The sequence below is a fragment of the Gossypium raimondii genome, chromosome 13 (genome assembly GCF_025698545.1).
Source record: "Gossypium raimondii isolate GPD5lz chromosome 13, ASM2569854v1, whole genome shotgun sequence".
Lineage (NCBI taxonomy): Eukaryota > Viridiplantae > Streptophyta > Magnoliopsida > Malvales > Malvaceae > Gossypium > Gossypium raimondii.
In genome coordinates this window covers 58,302,013-58,320,623 of record NC_068577.1, presented here as the reverse complement: position 1 = coordinate 58,320,623, position 18,611 = coordinate 58,302,013, and the positions used below count along the sequence as shown (strand labels likewise).

At 32.0% G+C, this 18,611-nt stretch overlaps 3 protein-coding genes, 1 non-coding gene and 1 pseudogene across 6 annotated transcripts; 2 read left to right on the top strand and 3 right to left on the bottom strand.

Moving 5' to 3' along the window:
• Nucleotides 1-1,190: 1,190 nt before the first annotated feature.
• Nucleotides 1,191-6,466, top strand: LOC105782809 (probable NOT transcription complex subunit VIP2). 2 transcript variants are annotated; one of them, XM_012607809.2, is made up of 14 exons: nt 1,191-1,436; nt 2,192-2,301; nt 2,823-2,931; nt 3,007-3,185; nt 3,363-3,744; nt 4,077-4,289; nt 4,383-4,478; nt 4,644-4,732; nt 4,893-5,003; nt 5,280-5,702; nt 5,777-5,829; nt 5,921-5,962; nt 6,047-6,191; nt 6,293-6,466. In XM_012607809.2, the coding sequence occupies exons 2-14, from the start codon at nt 2,284-2,286 to the stop codon at nt 6,350-6,352; spliced, it is 1,920 nt and encodes a 639-aa protein (XP_012463263.1). In that variant the 5' UTR covers nt 1,191-1,436; nt 2,192-2,283; the 3' UTR covers nt 6,353-6,466. The 2 variants fall into 2 exon arrangements, with proteins under 2 accessions (XP_012463263.1, XP_012463262.1); XM_012607808.2 differs by having other exon boundaries at nt 4,893-5,078.
• Nucleotides 2,851-2,931, bottom strand: LOC128036473 (small nucleolar RNA snoR35). Its single transcript, XR_008193268.1, has one exon. It is a non-coding gene; the product is annotated as a small nucleolar RNA snoR35 (small nucleolar RNA).
• Nucleotides 6,467-7,669: 1,203 nt separating the features above from the next.
• On the bottom strand, nt 7,670-10,171 carry LOC105782808 (pentatricopeptide repeat-containing protein At1g07740, mitochondrial). 2 transcript variants are annotated; one of them, XR_008192820.1, is made up of 2 exons: nt 8,358-10,171; nt 7,670-7,750 (listed from the first exon to the last, which is right to left on the bottom strand). XR_008192820.1 is itself a non-coding variant. In XM_012607807.2 (1 exon), exon 1 carries the CDS (start codon nt 10,114-10,116, stop codon nt 8,707-8,709), a length of 1,410 nt encoding a protein of 469 aa, XP_012463261.1. In that variant the 5' UTR covers nt 10,117-10,171; the 3' UTR covers nt 8,313-8,706. The 2 variants fall into 2 exon arrangements, 1 of the variants encoding a protein (XP_012463261.1); XM_012607807.2 differs by lacking the exon at nt 7,670-7,750 and having other exon boundaries at nt 8,313-10,171.
• A 2,376-nt stretch (nt 10,172-12,547) lies between these two features.
• On the top strand, nt 12,548-13,715 carry LOC105782807 (60S ribosomal protein L23a-2-like; annotated as a pseudogene).
• Nucleotides 13,716-13,911: 196 nt separating this feature from the next.
• LOC105782806 (uncharacterized) lies at nt 13,912-15,373 on the bottom strand. The gene is made up of 2 exons (XM_012607806.2): nt 15,182-15,373; nt 13,912-14,879 (listed from the first exon to the last, which is right to left on the bottom strand). The coding sequence occupies exons 1-2, from the start codon at nt 15,215-15,217 to the stop codon at nt 14,142-14,144; spliced, it is 774 nt and encodes a 257-aa protein (XP_012463260.1). The 5' UTR covers nt 15,218-15,373; the 3' UTR covers nt 13,912-14,141.
• Between the last annotated feature and the right edge of the window lie 3,238 nt (nt 15,374-18,611).

The following is an 18,611-nucleotide window of genomic DNA, read 5'->3' as shown; positions in this document are numbered from 1 at the left end:
CGTTAACCGAAAAATTATAAAAAAATAAATTCGGTTAACCGACCGATTAACCGAATTCGGTCGGTTAACCGAATTTTTTCGGTTTTACCCGAATTATGCACACCCCTAATTGTAAAACTATCAATAAATAGAATTGTATTTAAATATCAATAAATTATAAAATAAAAATTTATCAATAATTTTTTAATTTAGTTTTAAAATTCTATTTAAAAATTTTAAATTGATTAAAATAATAAAACATACTGTAAATTAATTCAAAATTGATCATTATACTCGAAATGATTAGTATGACTTGCATAAGAAGTTAATGCTAAATTAAGTGACTTAAAATGTAAAATTACCCTTTTATGTGTTAATACAGCTCATTTCAAATATATAGTTTAATCAAATTCTATGAAAATTTTCTAAAATAAATTCATATTTAAAGAAATAATTACATAAACTTGAATTTATAATTTACCCTCCAAAATATTTTTTTTTCACTATAGATCCGAATTTCAGTTTGAACCCATCAAGATAAAAAATTCAATTTAAAATTTTAATTAATTGTTGATACGAGGGTAATATCGTTATAGTATCTAATTTCATAATTATAACTTTTTTACACTAATTACAAGTGAACGTATCGCTTATTCAAACCAATCTACGTCATTGGTATCTTCTGTCTATCTACATTAGCAATCCTTAATCATTAACTATTTTCGAGTAATTTGATACAATTGAAAGTTTGTGAGAAAAGAAGGAGTTGAATTGAAATATTTTGCATAATTGAAAAGTTAAAAATTAATTATTTTACAAAATAGATTATTTTTAATTTAATATACAATTTTTGTTTTATATTAATCTCGAAATTTAATCATTGTTTCAATTTAATTCTTGAATTTAAATGTTGTTAAAGCTTGATGATGCAACATCTTAAAATTTTTCACGTCATTATTTGAAAAAATTAAAAACTAAAAATTCTAAAAATTTATTTATTTTAGATTATATATTTTAATTTTAATTTTAAATGATGATGCAACCTATACCATCACATATTAAAGGAATAAAAATTAAGGATTAAATATAAAAGTTTTTGAATTTTGAGACTAATGTAAATAAAAGAAAATTTAAAGGATCAAGTTCTAAAATATTGCTTTCGTCTTTTATTCTTATCAATCTAAAAGGCACTCATTTTGAGAAGGAAAAGAGAAAAAGGTAGCCTTATTATTATTCCATTTCACCTTCTGCTATCTTTTCTGTTTCTCTTTTGTTTTTTTAGAAAATACATTTTTATTCGATTTAGGGCAAAAACAAAATCAAGAACAGACACAAACAAAAAGGCAACCACAACTCGGTCCTTTGACTCAGCTCACGGAATTTCCATTAAAAAGCTAAAGAGAAAAAAAGAGAGGAAAAATTTTAAGATCTCTCACGGCCGTTGATCTACCTTGCTGGTAATTCTTCACACTTCTTGTGAGTTGTGACCCGATCTTGACTCAGCCAAGATTCGATCTCAAATCGCACTGAGTACATCTAATTATTATTGTTGTTGTTTTTGTTCGTTTTTATTAGGGAAGATTTAGATTAGTTTTTGTTTTTTTGTGTGTGTTTGTGTGTGTGTGAATTTCGTTTTTTATTTTTTTTTCGGAATAGTTATTTTTAAGAAATTTATCTGAAAGTGGAGACTGCTTGTAAGCCTTTGACTACTGAGAAAGTAACTTTTGGAAAAATGTGGAAACCGTTCTTTCGATCAACTAAACTGAACTGACCTGGATAGTAGTATAGGTTCATTAATTATTAAAAGTATTTAGGGTTTTGTTCTTTTGAAAATGTGGATACAATGATGTTATTTGGAAAGTGATGATTTCTAGCTCAAAGAAAAAAAAAGATTTCTAAGTTTATTGTTTTTCTAATTGCAAATTTCAATAGAGAGAAATGCAGAGGAAGCTTCAAAGGCCGAAATTGTTTCGAATTTATGTAATAGTGTTTTTTTTTTTCTTTTTAACACTTTGTTATCACTTAATTTGAGGAATGAATGGTGAAAGTTTTTGAAATTGTCTTGTACTGTTTTTATTTCGAAGTTGAAAGTGTCAAACGTGGGTTGTTTTAATGTCATATATGATGTATAGAATGTTATATGGACATCTTTTCTCAGTGTAACATTGGATTTGGTTTCACTCATTGCCACCTTTTTTGTTGTCCTTTCCAGGCTATAGTCACTCTACCAGCTTGTACTCAAGACGTTGAAGGCTGCTTCCCAACAAGGAATGATATTTTGCATGATCTACTGACACTTGTGCAATGTCGGGATTACTTAATGTATTGTTACTTCAACTGAATGCTTATTTGGAGTTGTCTTTTAGAACATTATTCTGTAGGTGAACTTATTTCTTTGTCCAAATGAAGAATGTGGCTTCTGTAGGTTAAGTTTTAGTTCTTTGTGCAGAAGATAACTAGTATCACTTATTGTCATTTGTAGATGCATCATATTGGATCCATTGTTTCTATATGTTTGTCACTGTGTACTTGTATGTTGATTTCAACATGTTCTGCCATGTTGATTTTTTGAACTTAGTATAAATATGTTGATTATAGATCATTTCTACTCCACTAAAAGTAGATTGGGTAGAAATGTCAGTTTTTCTTCCTAGTTCATAAATGGTGGAACCTTTAGATATCTTCTTCCTTTTATGGTCTATTATCTTTTTAACTGAAAGCTTGAAGCTCAAGATCAAATATGAATCTCAATTATTTCTGTTATCTGTAATCTTTTCTGGGTTGATTGTTTGCATCACATATCTATCTATTGTCTAGAAATTATAATGTGTATCCGGTTGCAGTCTTCTGTCAACGGATCAGCATCAAATATTCCAGACAGCAGCGGACGTTCTTTCGCTACATCTTTCTCTGGTCAGTCTGGCGCAGCCTCCCCTGGTTTCCATCACACTGGTGGGTAAATTTTACTGGATATCTGGCTCTTCTATTTACTTCTGGATTCATGCTAGTCTATTTTTGGTTTTGCAGGCACTATTCAGGGCCTTCATGGTATTCATGGTAGCTTTAATGTTCCCAACATGCCCGGTACTCTCACATCAAGAAACTCAACTTTAAGTAATGTTCCAACTGGCGGGGTTCAACAACCTACTGGGAACCTATCTGGTGGAAGATTTGCGTCAAATAATCTCCCTGTTGCTCTTTCTCAGGTAGTTTAATATTCAGTGTATATAATGTGACATTTTTGGTTTCAGCAATAGAAACCATACTTGTTTTCTCTCCCCTCCAAGCTTTTATTTAGGACAATCACTCATGAAAAAAATTATAGGATGGGAATAAGATTCTTGTAATGTGCACTTCATTTTCTTATTGATACTATTTTGCAGTTATCTCATGGCAGTTCCCACGGACATTCAGGAGTAGCCAATAGAGGAGGTATTAGTGTTGTGGGAAACCCTGGATTTAGTAGTAACACGAATGGAGTTGGTGGTTCTATACCTGGAATTCTCCCAACATCTGCTGCAATTGGTAACCGCAATGCTGTTCCAGGATTGGGAGTATCCCCAATTTTGGGAAATGCAGGTCCTAGGATAACTAGTTCTATGGGAAACATGGTTGGTGGGGGCAACATTGGGAGGAGCATAAGCTCGGGTGGAGGATTATCCGTACCTGGTCTTGCTTCTCGCCTGAACTTAAGTGCCAATAGTGGATCCGGAAGTTTAAGCATGCAGGGTCAGAATAGGTTGATGAGTGGTGTGCTTCCTCAAGGTATGTTACTCTGAACAATCACTATTTATGTGTGCTGCTGGTTACAATGGTCAAATTTTATTTGCTAATCTACCATCTATTTATTTATTTATATTTTTTGTGATGAGTTTCTTCTGACTTTGTTTCTTGCATTGCTCTTCATAGCTGCTCATCAGTCTCTTCTAACTTATGATGTTAGAAGTTAACTTGATTCTTATTCTTAGCTGATCCTGGATATATGTTTCAATTTTTTAATGTTTGGACTATTAATTTTATACGATGGAATAGCATGTTTTGTGGATTTACTAGTTTTGCCGTAATTGTTCCCCATGAATGACCCTTTCTGGATTCAGGATCTCCTCAGGTAATTTCAATGTTGGGCAATTCTTATCCATCTGCTGGTGGGCCTCTTTCCCAGAGCCATGTTCAAGCTGTGAACAATCTTAGTTCTATGGGAATTTTGAATGATGTGAACTCTACTGACAATTCCCCTTTTGACATAAACAATGACTTCCCTCAGTTGACAAGTCGTCCTAGTTCTGCTGGAGGGCCTCAAGGACAATTGGGTAACTGCACAAAGATGCTTTCTGATTCTTTCATCTTTCATTTGTCTTTTTCTGCTGCTGAAGTTCTAACGTTTTAAGTTAAAACATTTTAAGGTTCATTACGAAAACAAGGTCCTAGCCCCATTGTCCAACAAAACCAAGAGTTCAGCATTCAAAATGAAGATTTCCCTGCTTTACCAGGATTTAAAGGTGCGTGGATATTTTCTGACCTGGTTTTGATACAGTGCATTTTTACTATCTTTTTTAATGCAGTCTTATCATTGCATTTAATACCTTACATTTCCTGCTTATGATGCTGTTATTTGTTTTTATAGTCATTAGGTGGTTGGCCTTATTATTTGATATATTGTACAGGTGGTAATGCTGACTATGGAATGGATTTGCACCAGAAAGATCAACTTCATGACAATACCATGTTAATGATGCAATCTCAGCACTTCTCTGTGAGTCTCTAGTCACTATCTTTACAGAACTGAAAAATCCTGATGTATTTTCTTTTTTCATATTTATGTATAAATAATTGCATGCTTTGTGAATTATTATTTCTTTTTCATCACTTTCTGAAGAAGTAGATTATCATCTTAATTATGCAAACCTGCACAGATGGGGAGGCCTGCAGGATTTAACTTGGGTGGATCCTATTCTTCTCATCGCCCGCAGCAGCAACAGCAACATGCGCCATCAGCCAGTACCACTGGAGTCTCCTTTTCGCCTGTAAACAACCAAGATCTTCTCCATTTACACGGCTCTGATATTTTCACATCTTCTCATTCGAGCTACCACTCGCAGGTGTGGTAGTCTGGTGCTGTAAATGGTTTTTTGCAAATGTAACTAAGGGGCTATCAGAGGGTAGAATGAAATATATATTGTTGTTCAAATCAGTTTGACTTCCTATGTTGGACATTCATTTGTGCATTTCACTTGCCCATCTATGTTTCCTTAGATGTTACAAAGAATTACTTCTAACATCCTCTTTTATCTTTGGTTCAGACCAGTGGACCACCTGGGATTGGGCTAAGGCCTCTAAATTCCTCGAATTCGGTTTCTGGTATGGGTTATGACCAGCTCATACAGCAATATCAGCAGCATCAAAACCAGTCCCAGCTCCGTCTGCAACAGATGTCAGCTGTCAATCAATCATTTAGGGAACCTGGGATGAAACCAATGCAGGTTGCGCAGTCTAATCATGACCCCTTTGGATTACTTGGGTTGCAAAGCGTGCTAAGGATGAATGATCTTGATCTGACTTCCCTTGCTCTCGGAATTGATCTGACAACACTCGGGTTAAATTTGAATTCATCAGAAAATCTTTACAAGACATTTGGTTCTCCGTGGTCTGATGAACCAGCTAAGGGTGACCCGGAGTTCACTGTGCCACAATGTTATTACGCTAAGCAACCACCTCCTTTACACGTGAGCCGTTTCTCTTTTTGTGTTTCGCTAATCTGCTTGATGCAATAGTACTGATTTCTTTTCGGTGCATGCAGCAAGGTTATTTTTCGAAGTTCACCGTGGACACATTGTTCTATATATTTTACAGGTATGTTTTTGTTCAACGCCTGTTTGCTTATCAATTAGTTGTTTGAAGATCTTATTCTTAGCCATTCTTTTTGTCTCTTTTCCTAATGCAGCATGCCAAAAGATGAAGCTCAATTATACGCTGCAAATGAACTGTATGCTCTCTACCGAACGAATTGTCTCAAAATCTTTATGCATTTTTATTTTCTTTGAACTTCATTAAAACCTGTTCTTGGCAGTTACAATAGAGGCTGGTTTTACCACAAGGAGCACCGGTGTTGGTTCATAAGGGTTCCCAATGTCGAGCCATTAGTTAAGACGAACACGTACGAGAGAGGTTCTTATCACTGTTTTGATCCGATATCATTTGAAACAGTCCGCAAGGTTGAAACCACTCTATTCCCTACCGAATTATTCATGTTGTTTCTTTTTTAACCGTTTTATTCACGATGCCCTAGTTGCCGACCGTGTTATTTTGAATGCAGGATAATTTCGTTGTTCATTACGAGATGTTGGAAAAAAGACCAGCATTACCTCAACATTAACAAGTTCTTATTCCCATTTACCAATGTAAAGCACAAGTATGTAAGTCATTCATTAGCTGTTGCTGTTTTTCGGATTTAGCAATTTTCATTATATTCCATTTCTTTTTTTGGCAATGAGCAGCCATTATAGTAGCCTCTTTTGTTATCTTCAGAAAGTTCAATGATATGATTTGCAAGTCTAGGGCATGACATATTCTAGGGTGAAAGTACTTGGCAGATCCTTCTCTTATAGGGATCTTATTAAATGAATCAGTTTAGGTAGTATTAAAATGAATCAAATTTTATCAGAGACAGTAAATGTGAATATTTTGCAAATTGATCTTTAGGGATTTATCTAATCCAATCTTTATAATAAAGGGACTTACCAGGTACTTTCACGCATATTTGAGTTAGCCGTTCTAGACTTGGATTTGATATGTCCTAGTGATCCGATCGATCGAATCACAACCCGAAATTATTTCAATAATAATGAAAATGACTTGTACTTAAAATTGACTTTGTCAAAATAATTCGATTCTTGATAGGAATATTGAATGTGGATTTGTAAACCCTTTTCCATGTTAAATGTGTTATTAGCATTAGTAGTTTTAGATCCCAGTCTTGTATGAGATTTTTTTTTTGGGCTCATACTTGGTACTACGTTAAGTAAGAATGACAACATTTAAAATCTTTTAGATCATGATGAAAGCAATTAAAACCAATGATGTTTGGATCGATCTGTTGAGGTATCAATCCAAAAAATAGCATTGAACCAGTTGGATCGAAAATCAGTATGGATTGGTTGAAATCCCGGTTGAATTGGTTTTAAAAAAAAATGTTTTTTGAAATTTTAATCATATTTTAATCGGATCAGAGACCTAATGATCTAATCGATTTGACCATTGATTTAGTTTTAAAAATATTAACAAAAACCCTGCGATGATTTATAAAAGGCAAAATCTTGATAATTCAACAACACAATTTAAACATCAACCTTCAGTTCCCTTTCGTCCCACGTAAGTTAATAATTTCAAGTTTACACTTTAATGGCATACTTGTCGCAAGGTAAGGGTGATATTGGTTCCAACCGTTGACTGTAATTGGTTTGGTTTTTCGTTTTTCCATATTAATTTTTAGTTTCGATTTTTTTTATTTTATTTTGGCAATATGAGTTATGTTTCATGGCTTTTATATATTATTTGATAAATTTTTAGTCCTTTTCATAAATATTTATAATAAACAATAAAATTTCAAACTCTTAAATTATTTTCATTGTTTTAAATATAGAATATTCATTTTTATATCATAAAAAATTAAAATTAATTATATATTAAATAAAAAATAGAACTTAGGCTTCGGTTTTTTGTTCTCAGTCCTATCGGAAAGTACATCTCCCTCTTGTTCCGTTTTCAACTATTGCTGCAAAAAAAACGAAGATAATAGATATATATACGGCATACAGTACAAGAGAAAGCAAAAGAGCAATAGTACAAGATAGTTGTGATAAACATAAACTAGTGTTGAATGAAGTACAACCCAAAGTTGTGAAGAGTATTGAACTTAAATTGGGGGCAACTTTCAAGTTATTTCATTGTCTCTTCTAATCTATAGTCATCTATCAAGGCTTCATGATAAAAAGACATTTACTGCTACGCTGCTGCTTTTTTTCTTTTTCTGGGTTCTATGTCTGATGTATATTCATATTGGATACATATTCATATTCGAAAGATTTTTAAATCTGAGTAGATAAGGATGAAAGAGGACATTAAATGTTTTTCACTGGCAAATGTTGGAGGCTTTACATTTTAACTAATAATCAGAGCTTCATTTTAAACATACAAGTTAATAAGAATCATCTTTAATTGAAATACTTATGTTCAATACATATATTTGAACATGAGTATAGATATGACTTTTAAAAGATCATCTTTATACATCGGCAAAGATCTAAGTATATTCGTATAAGACATTTGCACTTGAATTTGAGTAAATGTAAAATGATATCAAGCTTATAAAATTTTAGTACCTTAATTCAGTTCAATGCAACAACAAGTGGGGGGGGGGGATCTTGCATTGGTTATGAGTCTTATTTGTTTGGTTGCATAGCAAAAGACAAAGAGAATCACTTTTGATGCACATTTCACCAATTTCCTTGTGTCCTCCAATAGCAGCCTACCTTGGTTGAATCCCTGCACAATTTTGATCTATTTCACCATTAGTAAGATATTATTGTAATAAACTAATTCGACCCTTCTCTGTTTAAGAGCTTGCATTCCTCATTCCCCGAGTAATAAGAGTTGTCGCCTAAGGATAAAAATCCGTGCTCGCAGTTTCGAATCCACCCTCAAAACATTTATTATGTGTTAACTAAATCACTAATAACCCAAGATAATTTGTGTTAAGAGTTCATTAGTATCACCAACACCACTATAAGCATCCCTTATCAAATCTCCCCAAGCCTCCAAATCAAGGCTTATTTTTCTCTTCTCCATCTCCTCCAAAACAAAGCAAGCACCATCAACTTTCCCACACCGTAATAACCCCGCAACCAACCGGCAAAAAGTTTCTGACCGTGGACAATGCCGACTCTTCAACATCACATTCAAAACCTTCAAAGCACCTTCAAAATTCCCAACATTACAAAACCCATCAACCATCATCCTATATGTAGCTGCATTTGGCTCACAACCTTTAACTTGCATTTCAATCAGAACTTTATAAGCTTCTTCAATTTTGCTTTCTTTGCAAAGATAATTCACCAATATGTTATAAATCACTACATCGGGTTTAAACCTCCTTTTCTTCATTTCACTAAGCAATGATTTAGCTTCCTCAATTTCCCCTTTTTTTCCAAGGTAACTCATCAAAACACCAAAGTTAATAACCTTCGTTTTACAACCTTTATATTCCATATCAAACATCAATTTTTTAGCTTCTTTATATTCACCTAAAGAACACAAACCTTCCATTAACAAAGCGTAAGTCACTGCATTTGGATACTTCCCTTTCTTAACCATATCTTCAAATAGTTTTTTAGCCTTTTCCACCTCACCCTTATTACACAAAAAACTTATAAAACTATTATAAGTAACAACACTAGGTTCCACGTTTCTTTCAAGCATTTCATCGAACATATTGCATGCTTCATCAAACTCTGCCCCGTTCAACAACCCTTTGATCATCACGTTGAATGTCACGGAATTCGGACGAAAACCCATTTCTTTAGACTCATCAAATATCTCCTTTGCATCACCAAACCTATTGTTATCGACGAGAACATTAAGAACCGAATTCAAAGACTGAACCGTACAAACGCAGTTAAAACAAGGCATTTTACGGAAAAGCTCAACAGCTTTTACACTCAAATGGGCTTTTCCATAATGCTGAAACAAAGCACAAAAAAGGGTTTCTTTACAATGAATGTTGAGATTTTGTAATACGCCAAGAAGGGTTTCAACAGCTTCGAAATTTCGAGACTTTGCGAGCTTATAAATTAGAGAAGAAAATGAAGGGTAATCATGCTTATAACCCATTTGATAATATTCATGGAAAAGCGACAAAGCTTCATCTGGGTCATGTATGCCTTTCATAGCTGCAACAAAAGGGGGTGGCCTTTTTGGGCGTCTTTTTTGTGTACTTTTTTGAGGGTTTTCATGGTTTGTTTTGGTCTTTGGTCTTTTAGCTCCAAAACTATGGTAATCTTTAGAATGTTCGTGGATTCTAACGAAATGGTTTATTCGATTTCGTTGTATTTGGTTTATGGGTTTCGATATGGAATGGATCATGGCCGAAAAACGATGTTTTTTATTCCTACCGAGAAAACTGTGAGAAAATGTGTTAGAAAATGGCTGAGAACGAAGCGGGAAAATTTTGGGAGGACTTATAATAGAGAGGAGAGTGATCGGAGGGTAAAATTCTGATTTTGATCCCTCAATTATGTTTCAAATTTACGATTTAGTCTCAAATTTATAATATTATTAATTAATCAAAATAATTGACACCATTTATTAGTTTAGTTAAAATGCCGACGAGATTATTTTTAAAGAAAAATCCACCCTAACTCATTATGCTAACATGTATATTGTGATGGAAGGAATATTTTTATGGCAGTGCACCTTAGAATATTTCATATACTTAAAATTCATTATTAATCAAATATAAAATAAAATAAAATTTAGTTTGGATAATAATTGAATCAAAAATCGAATCGAATCGAATCGAACCAGATAATTTTAAGTAATAATCAAATCAAATTCATTAAAACCAAATCAAAATCGAACCATACATTACGGTTCAAACCAATTATTAGCTTTCTACTAATTGTATAGCATTGTTTTTATTGTAAAAAAAATGCTAAATAAAGCCTAAGTTGTGAATGGGTCGAGATTGGCCACGTTTATTTCGGATCTTTTCATACTTAAATTTTCTGAAAGTTTCACTAATACAAGATAGTACAAGATATATACATGCCCAACAAATTACAATATAAAATTAACCAATACAATGAACGAAAAACCGATCAAAAGTCAAACTAATCCAAAAAACCTCATACATGATGAAAGAGAGACTCACATATACAAATTACAATATAAAATTAACCAATACAATGAACGAAAAACCATCAAAAGTCAAACTAATCCAAAAAAGCTCATACATGATGAAAGAGAGACTCACATATCGTACTTACGACTCAAACCCAAGTCTTCAAGTTCCCAGACCTTAATCTCAAGCTTAGATTTTGAAAAGGTAAGCTCATTTTTTTGTAAATCTTGGCCCAAAGAATAAGAAAATCCCTTCTGAGCCCATTGGACATTAGAATAGCTTCAAAAATTACACTATATAAAACCCTATTTTGCTTTTTGCCTCTTCCCAGTCAAACTCAAGAACGGATCCATCAGCAGGTATCTCTGTTCCCTCTCTCTTTTTTGAAGTAAATTCGACTTTCTTAAAGTATTTTAAGCTATTTTTTGTTTTTAATTTCATTGTTTTAGGGTTTAGAAGAGTTTGAGGCAGCAGCAACCAATGGCTCCAAAAGGCAACATGACTTCTCATTTCATAGCTTTGGAGTTTTGGATGCTGGATTGGTCCCCATTTTATTTGATTAACTAGTTTTATTGGAAGTGATGAACTTAGTGATGCCACTCAAGCTAAATGTACTGAAGTTTTAACTTTTATATTCTTAGCTTAGTTGTTATATAGTTTGTAGCATTTTATCTTTGGGTTGCTCTGGTTATTGTTTGCATTAATGGTTTGTTTTAATTCTTTTATGAACTTGGTTTAGGTTTATACGGCTAACTATTAGCACCCTCTTCGAATATGTCATTAGAGGCGGTTAATCGGAACTTATTTTAAGTAATTTCCGTAGGCAATGGTGTTTCCAATGGTATTGGAGTCGCATGGCTTAAGTTTTATATTCTTAGCTTAGTTGTTATATAGTTTGTAGTATTGTATCTTTTGGTTGCTATGGTTATTGTTTGCATTCATGGTTTGTTCAATTCCTTTATGAATGTGGTTTGGGTATATACGTGTAACTATTACCACCCTCTGGGAATATGTCATTAGAGGTGGTTAATTGGAACTTATTTGAAGTGATTTCTGTAGGGAATGGTGTTTGCATTGTATTGGGGTCACATGGCTTAAGTTTCTACCCTGATGGAATCTTTTATGATAATAATTTTCATCTGTTCTCCTCATTAATCATATTGATTTGTATCTAGTTTTATTGGAAGTGATATAAACTTGGTGATATCTCTCAATCTAAATGCATCGAGTTTAAAGTTTATATTCTTAGATTAGTGGTGGTTATTAACCATAGTGGTTATTGTTTGCATTCATAGTTTACTCAATTCTTTTATGAATTTGGTTTCGGTTTGTTTGCTTTATTATTGCCCTCTTGGAATCGTTAGAGGTGGTTACTAACTTATTTAATTGATTTTGTTAAGCAATGGTTGTTGCAATGATATTTGAGTTGCTTGGCTTTAGTTTCTTCCTGAATACAATCTATTGTGATAACAATGATCATTATGTCTTCTTGTTAATTATATTGATTTGAAACTAGTTTTTTTTTGAAGCATAGCGATATATTCTTAGCATAGTTGTTATCGGTTTGTAGGATTGTATCTTTGGGTTATTAATTATTATGGTTATTGTTTACATTCATGGTTTTCTCAATTCTTTTACAAACTTTGATGTAATAATTATTGCCCATCTTTGAATATGTCATCGGAGGTGGTTCGTTGGATTTTGTTTAGTCCATTTTTCGTAAGTGGTATTGGAGTTGCATGGTTTAAGTTTATTCTTGAATACAATCAATTGTGATTATGGTGTTCATATCATCTTTGTTGCATATTTTGCAGTCGAGAAGAAGGCAGATCGAAAGGCACAAGCCTTGAAGGCTGCAAAACAAAAGTGGTGAAATCCGGACCTACTTTTAAGAAGAAGGCTAAGGGTCAGTTTAGCATTGCTTCTAAGAAGCACTTTTGGGACAAAAAATGCTTTGCAAAAGCACTTTTTTAGCCAAAAGCAGAAGCAGAAAATTTTAGCCTTTGCTGAAAAGTGCTTTTTAGCCCAAAAGCACTTGTGAGAAGCAATGCTGAACTAAGCATAAGAAGATTGAACCAAAGTTACATTTCACACGCCAAGGACTTTGAAGGAAGATAGGAATCCTAAGTATCCTTGCATTAGTGCTCCACCAAGGAACAAGCTTGATCATTATCAGATTCTGAAGTTTCCTCTCACAACTGAGTCCACAATGAAGAAGATTGAAGATAATAACACATTGGTTTTCATCGTCGACATTTGTGCTGACAAGAAGAAGATCAAGGATGCTGTCAAGAAGATGTATGATATTCAGGCCAAGAAAGAATACCTTGATCAGGTAACCTTTTTACTTGTCCTTGCTCCATGAGCTAATTGCATTTACTTTATGGTATGGTACAATCGTTTCTGCATAAGTTTGCATACAAATGGATTGTGCAAACATTAACTGGACAACCTTTTGTCATACGGTCCTTGTAGGCTTGTTATCAGATTTCTTATTACTCGAGACCATGTGTTGTCACCTTCATGTCATCTCTTTATACTTACGATGTGTTTTTTTTTCTCGTGATTCAGGCCTGATGGTACAAAGAAGGCGTATCTGGTTAACTCCCGATTACAATGCCTTAGACGTGCCAAACAAAATCAGAATCAACTAAGCTAGTTGGCACTTGGCAGTAACCCTGTTTCAATCTTTTCCTTGTTACTTTGTTTTGATATTTGTATAAAATGATCCAATGCATGAATTGTAACAAATTTGGTTCCAAAAATGGATTCTTTGTGATATGTAGCTGTAATTTTTTTCTGCCATGACACTAGTTAATGAACATTGAGGATATAAACTTTTGATAGCTTTAGTAGATTGTATTTGATGTTAAATTTGTGAAAATAGTTAGTTGACAAGATCAAATTCTACTATAAGTTATTATATATTGCTTGAGTTGTGGGCTGATTTTTAGTTCATGTTTTCAAAATCGACCATTAATCTCTATATTTTAAAACAAAATTTCAATATTAAAACAAATCATAGCATAAATTTACATAAAAATAATATTACTTGGATCATAGTCCATTCATTATAAGACCATTTACTTGTCCAAAATATCACTCACATGGTTGATATGAAAAAAATCAATAACCCAAAAATTAAAAATAATTTTAAATAACTATGCTACACAATTAAAATTAAAACCTAAACCAAAAGGTGTATCCAATTTACACCATAAATCATTCTTAAAAAAATCTTTACACAAAAAAAAAAAACTTTATTTCATCAAGTCATAGTAACCTTTTGTCTCTTCACAGCACCACTTGTATTCAACACTTGTGAACCACTAAAACCTGAACTTACAAAGTTTAAAACAGATGGTGAACAATGGTTAAACCTTTTTTGAACCATATCGGCTCTGTTTGGATTGTCTTGTGATGCTAACTTGGTGCCACCATTGGCTGAAACAGTAGGGAATTTCAGAGCTTGTAAAGGTGGAGGAGGGTTCCTCCAATTAGGCAAAGGACCAGCAACAAGTAGTGTTTGGAGTAAAGGGCCAGCTTCCATTACAGATTGTAAAAGCTTACCTTTTTGAGGCAAAATTTTACCTTTTGTAAGGCCATCAACGGTGGTAATACCTGGCACATTGGTTTGGTTCAAAAAACCCATTTTAATGGTTGAAAAATCAGGTGAAGTGACTGTGTCAATGAAGGAATCGCCATGGTTGTGGTTGTTGTGATGGTGGTACGGGTCTGATAAGCTGTTTGACTCAGTGATGCTTGTTGAGTTGGGTTTTGGTGTTAAAAAAATGGGGTTTTCAAATTGAGAATTGGGTACTAATTTGTTGATCAAATTTTGTAATTGGTTTTTGGCTTCATCTCTTTCTTTGTAAGCAAGTTCTAAAAGGTTGAGCAAATGCTTTGTTTCTTCATTGTGTTTCCTTGTTTGTTCAATTGCATCCATTTTGACATTTTCAAGCTCCATTATTGTGTATTGAAGCTTCAAGTTCAGTTCATCAAAATCCTGTTCATTAAAAAAAATAGAACATAGTGACTAACCATAGACACTATAATATGAAATAACCCAAAAAGATGCATTGCATGGTGCATACAAGAATAAACATTTTAGCAAAAACATACATTAAAAAGGTAAATTTTTTAATAAACAAGAGAAACCCAGAATTTTAAACTTGAAATTATTACTTAATATAAAAAAACTATCATGAAAAACATTAAGAATTTAGATAAAAAAGAACTGAAATATGAATAATGAGAAAACCCAGATTACACCTTTGAATAGAAATAAGAATTATTAAAAAAACTTACCTCTTGATAATTCCATGATGAACCCAATTCTTCCATTTCTTTTCTTCAATGAAGCAAAGGAGTGAAAGCAAAAATTCTGAGAGGAGTTAACAAAGAATGTTTTAGTCACTCATTTTATAGAACAAAGACAAATAAACTCAAGAAATAAAAAGGAATTTATTTTTCTCACTCACACAATGAAATATAAATAAGGAAAGCTTTAAACTTTTCAAATTACCAAAATATATGTTTATATATACAGAGACTTTGATGAGATTCCCATTTCTTTTTTATTTTTACATTAAACTCTTCCACCATTTCTGGACTCTTGTCTCTTTCTTAAATTAAAATTCTCTTTCTTTCCTTCTATAATATTATTGGGTTTAAATACAGAGTTGGCCCTCAAACTTCAACATTTTTTCATTTAAGTCCAATAAGAATATTACACATGTCTTGTTCTTATTTGGTGTCGTACATAAAATAAGACGAGAATAAAAAGGGTTTATATATGTACCTACTTGTGAAAAGTGGTATAGTTTAGGGATCAATGATTAAATATTATTGTTTTATTTTCAGTTTAGTTACCTCTAAAGGGTTGGTCCATGATTAAGATTTTCCTTCTGTATTGCATTTTATATAAGGAAAAAATGGCTGTTGCTATTTATTTATTTATTTTCAAGTTAACGCGGTTTTGCCCTTGTTTATGTGAAAGCAAAGAAGCATTATATATTCATCAGAAACGGTGCTTATTATTAAAAAAATTAATTCATAATTCTAGTGATTTTTTTAAAAAATTTAGATTATAATTCATAAAATTATATTCATAAATGTCATCAATAAAATTCTTCTTAAATACTTATAGTTAAATTTAAAATATTTTATTTGCCCATTATTTTTTATGCTTCAAACTTTAAAATATAAAAAATAAAATTATGAAAATGATCATTTACAGCTCAAATGAGTTTATGATGGGCTACTATTGTTGTTGTTTTATTAAAACACAAATACAAAAGAAGAGAGGAAAATAGGAGTTGAATATGATATAATGTGAACATGGGTTAAAACCTACTTTTCTTGATTTTTCTTTTGAAAATATTCTTCCATTAATGATGGTGAAAAAGCTTCTCAATCTATTTTATATTATCTACTTAGAGATGGTGTCCTTAGATTGCATTGTGTACTGCCCAAGGAAACTGAAAACTTTATAGTTGCTTTTATTTGTTCGAGTGCGCTGAAATACATTATTCTTTTCAAAATTATTTAATTTATATTTTTTATTTAAACTAGGATTTTATGATTTCCAAAAATATTTACCTTTATTTAAAAGGAAAAAAAAGAGAGGATCATTTTGAATAATTTTGCTAATTTATAGCTAAAATTATGGAGATAATTTGACTCCTTAATTTTAGAATAAACAACTACTTACCTTTTTATCTTATTAGGAATTTTTGTTGCCTTTTTAGTTTATTATGATTATATCTGTTGGAGGGTGGGTTGTGGATAAATTATTTATATAAATTCAAGTAAACTTGAGTTTAGACTTTAAAAAATAAATTACAACTTAATTCAATAAAATAAAAACCAAAAGAGGTTTTCTAATTTGAAATTGAATTCAATTTTAATATTCAATCCGATTTAATTTGAGTAAAAAGCATGTTCAGACCTAAAATAATTTGAATTTTGTAACTTAAAATGATTTGTACTTAGACATTACCATATTCAAAAATCCGACGGATAAGTCTAAATAATCTGAATCGCCAACGATTGATATCATAAATGTTGTTGACATGAAATGACCCAAAATTTTAATATATATTAACCCGATACAAAAAATAATACAAGATTATTATTTTAAATATTAAATATTTTTTGAATTATTTAAATAATATTTAAAATTCATAAGACAAAATATTATTATCAGAATAAAATCTAAAAATACAAAAAATAACCTAAAAATTTAAAATCAAATCGAATTGTTTTAAATAATTAAAAAATATTAAAAAAAAAAAACTCGATGAAACCGAAACTAACTCTAACCTAAATCATGGCAATAGGGCACAAATCCTAGAGTACATTCTTTATTCTCTTTGTTATGTTTAAAGTACAAAAAAAGCAAATCCAAGCTCATAAAAAAGAACCCTAGTTTCTACAGTCAATGAACATGCATTGATGACTTCACCATTTACTTTTCTTTTTTTTTTTAGGAAAATCCACATATTACGACAGAGAGGTTTTCGGCACTCTTTCACATGTCATCTCAATTTTTTTAGGAAATCTTTTTTTTTTTTTTTGCTGGACTGTGTGAAGCTTGGGATATGGGGATGAGAAAGGTGATTCTTGAAGTGGATTGTCTTGAACTTGTTCAGTTTCTCTGCAGCAGTGTTTAGGTAATCGATCATCATGATATCCTACGCTCAATTACTGAAGTACTGCAAAGACAACGGGAGGTAAGGGATGTATATGTGTTCGTAGAGGGTAATAGGCTGCCGGATGGTATGCCTGCATTGGCTTTTAATCCAAGTATCGGGTTGCAGATCTTTTCTGTTCCGCCGGAGGAGGTTTTCAGCATTTGCTTGATGACTGTCGTAGTATGGACTCAACATATAGCTAGGTTGAGCTGCTGCTGTTTTCTTTCTCTGTAAAAAGAAAACTTATTACAAAACCACCGTACCCTAAAAAATCATTAGCGACTAAAATATTAATAAATTTACATTTTAATCATTTAATTTTAAAAAATTAAAAAATAGTTATCATATTATTCAAAAAAATTCATTTAAGTCACTAGGCTGTTAAAATCGTTGCTATATAGCCTCTCTTTTTTCGCACTAGTTGTACTAATAAAAAGTATAATGAAACAGTTTTAAATGTCAGATCAACTTGGATTTAAGTTATATTTTTCTACTCGTCGATGGGTATTGATCAACCCTATTGATCATTGAATAATCGCTTTGAATTCGCTAGTCAAACTTTAAAAAAAAAAAAAAACTTAACATCCAAGTGACTTAAATGAAACCTTTTGATAGTGACCGTTCTGTAACTTTTTAAAATAGAGTGACTAAAACGTAAACTTACTAATAGTTTAGTGACATTTGGTCGAATTTTCCCATAAAATAATTATTATTTTAATTTACTTTAACGTCACCGTTTTAGTGATAACTTCACGAGGTTCAAGTTAATGGACAATAAATTTAAGCCATTCTCCTTCTCATATTATTTATGTGGATTACTTAGATTTTATACATTTATTTATTTGAAAAGAAGACAAGAGGTATGATGAATTTTAAATTACACTTGGTTTAAGACAAAGATGTAAAATATTTAAAAATGCATAAATAAATAAATTAGGTATATCCTTAATACAATGAATCTAGTGACTTGTGAAAGTGTATGAGAGATTGTGCTCTGAACTTTTAATTCATTCTTTAATCCTAAACTTTATTAATTGGTCACT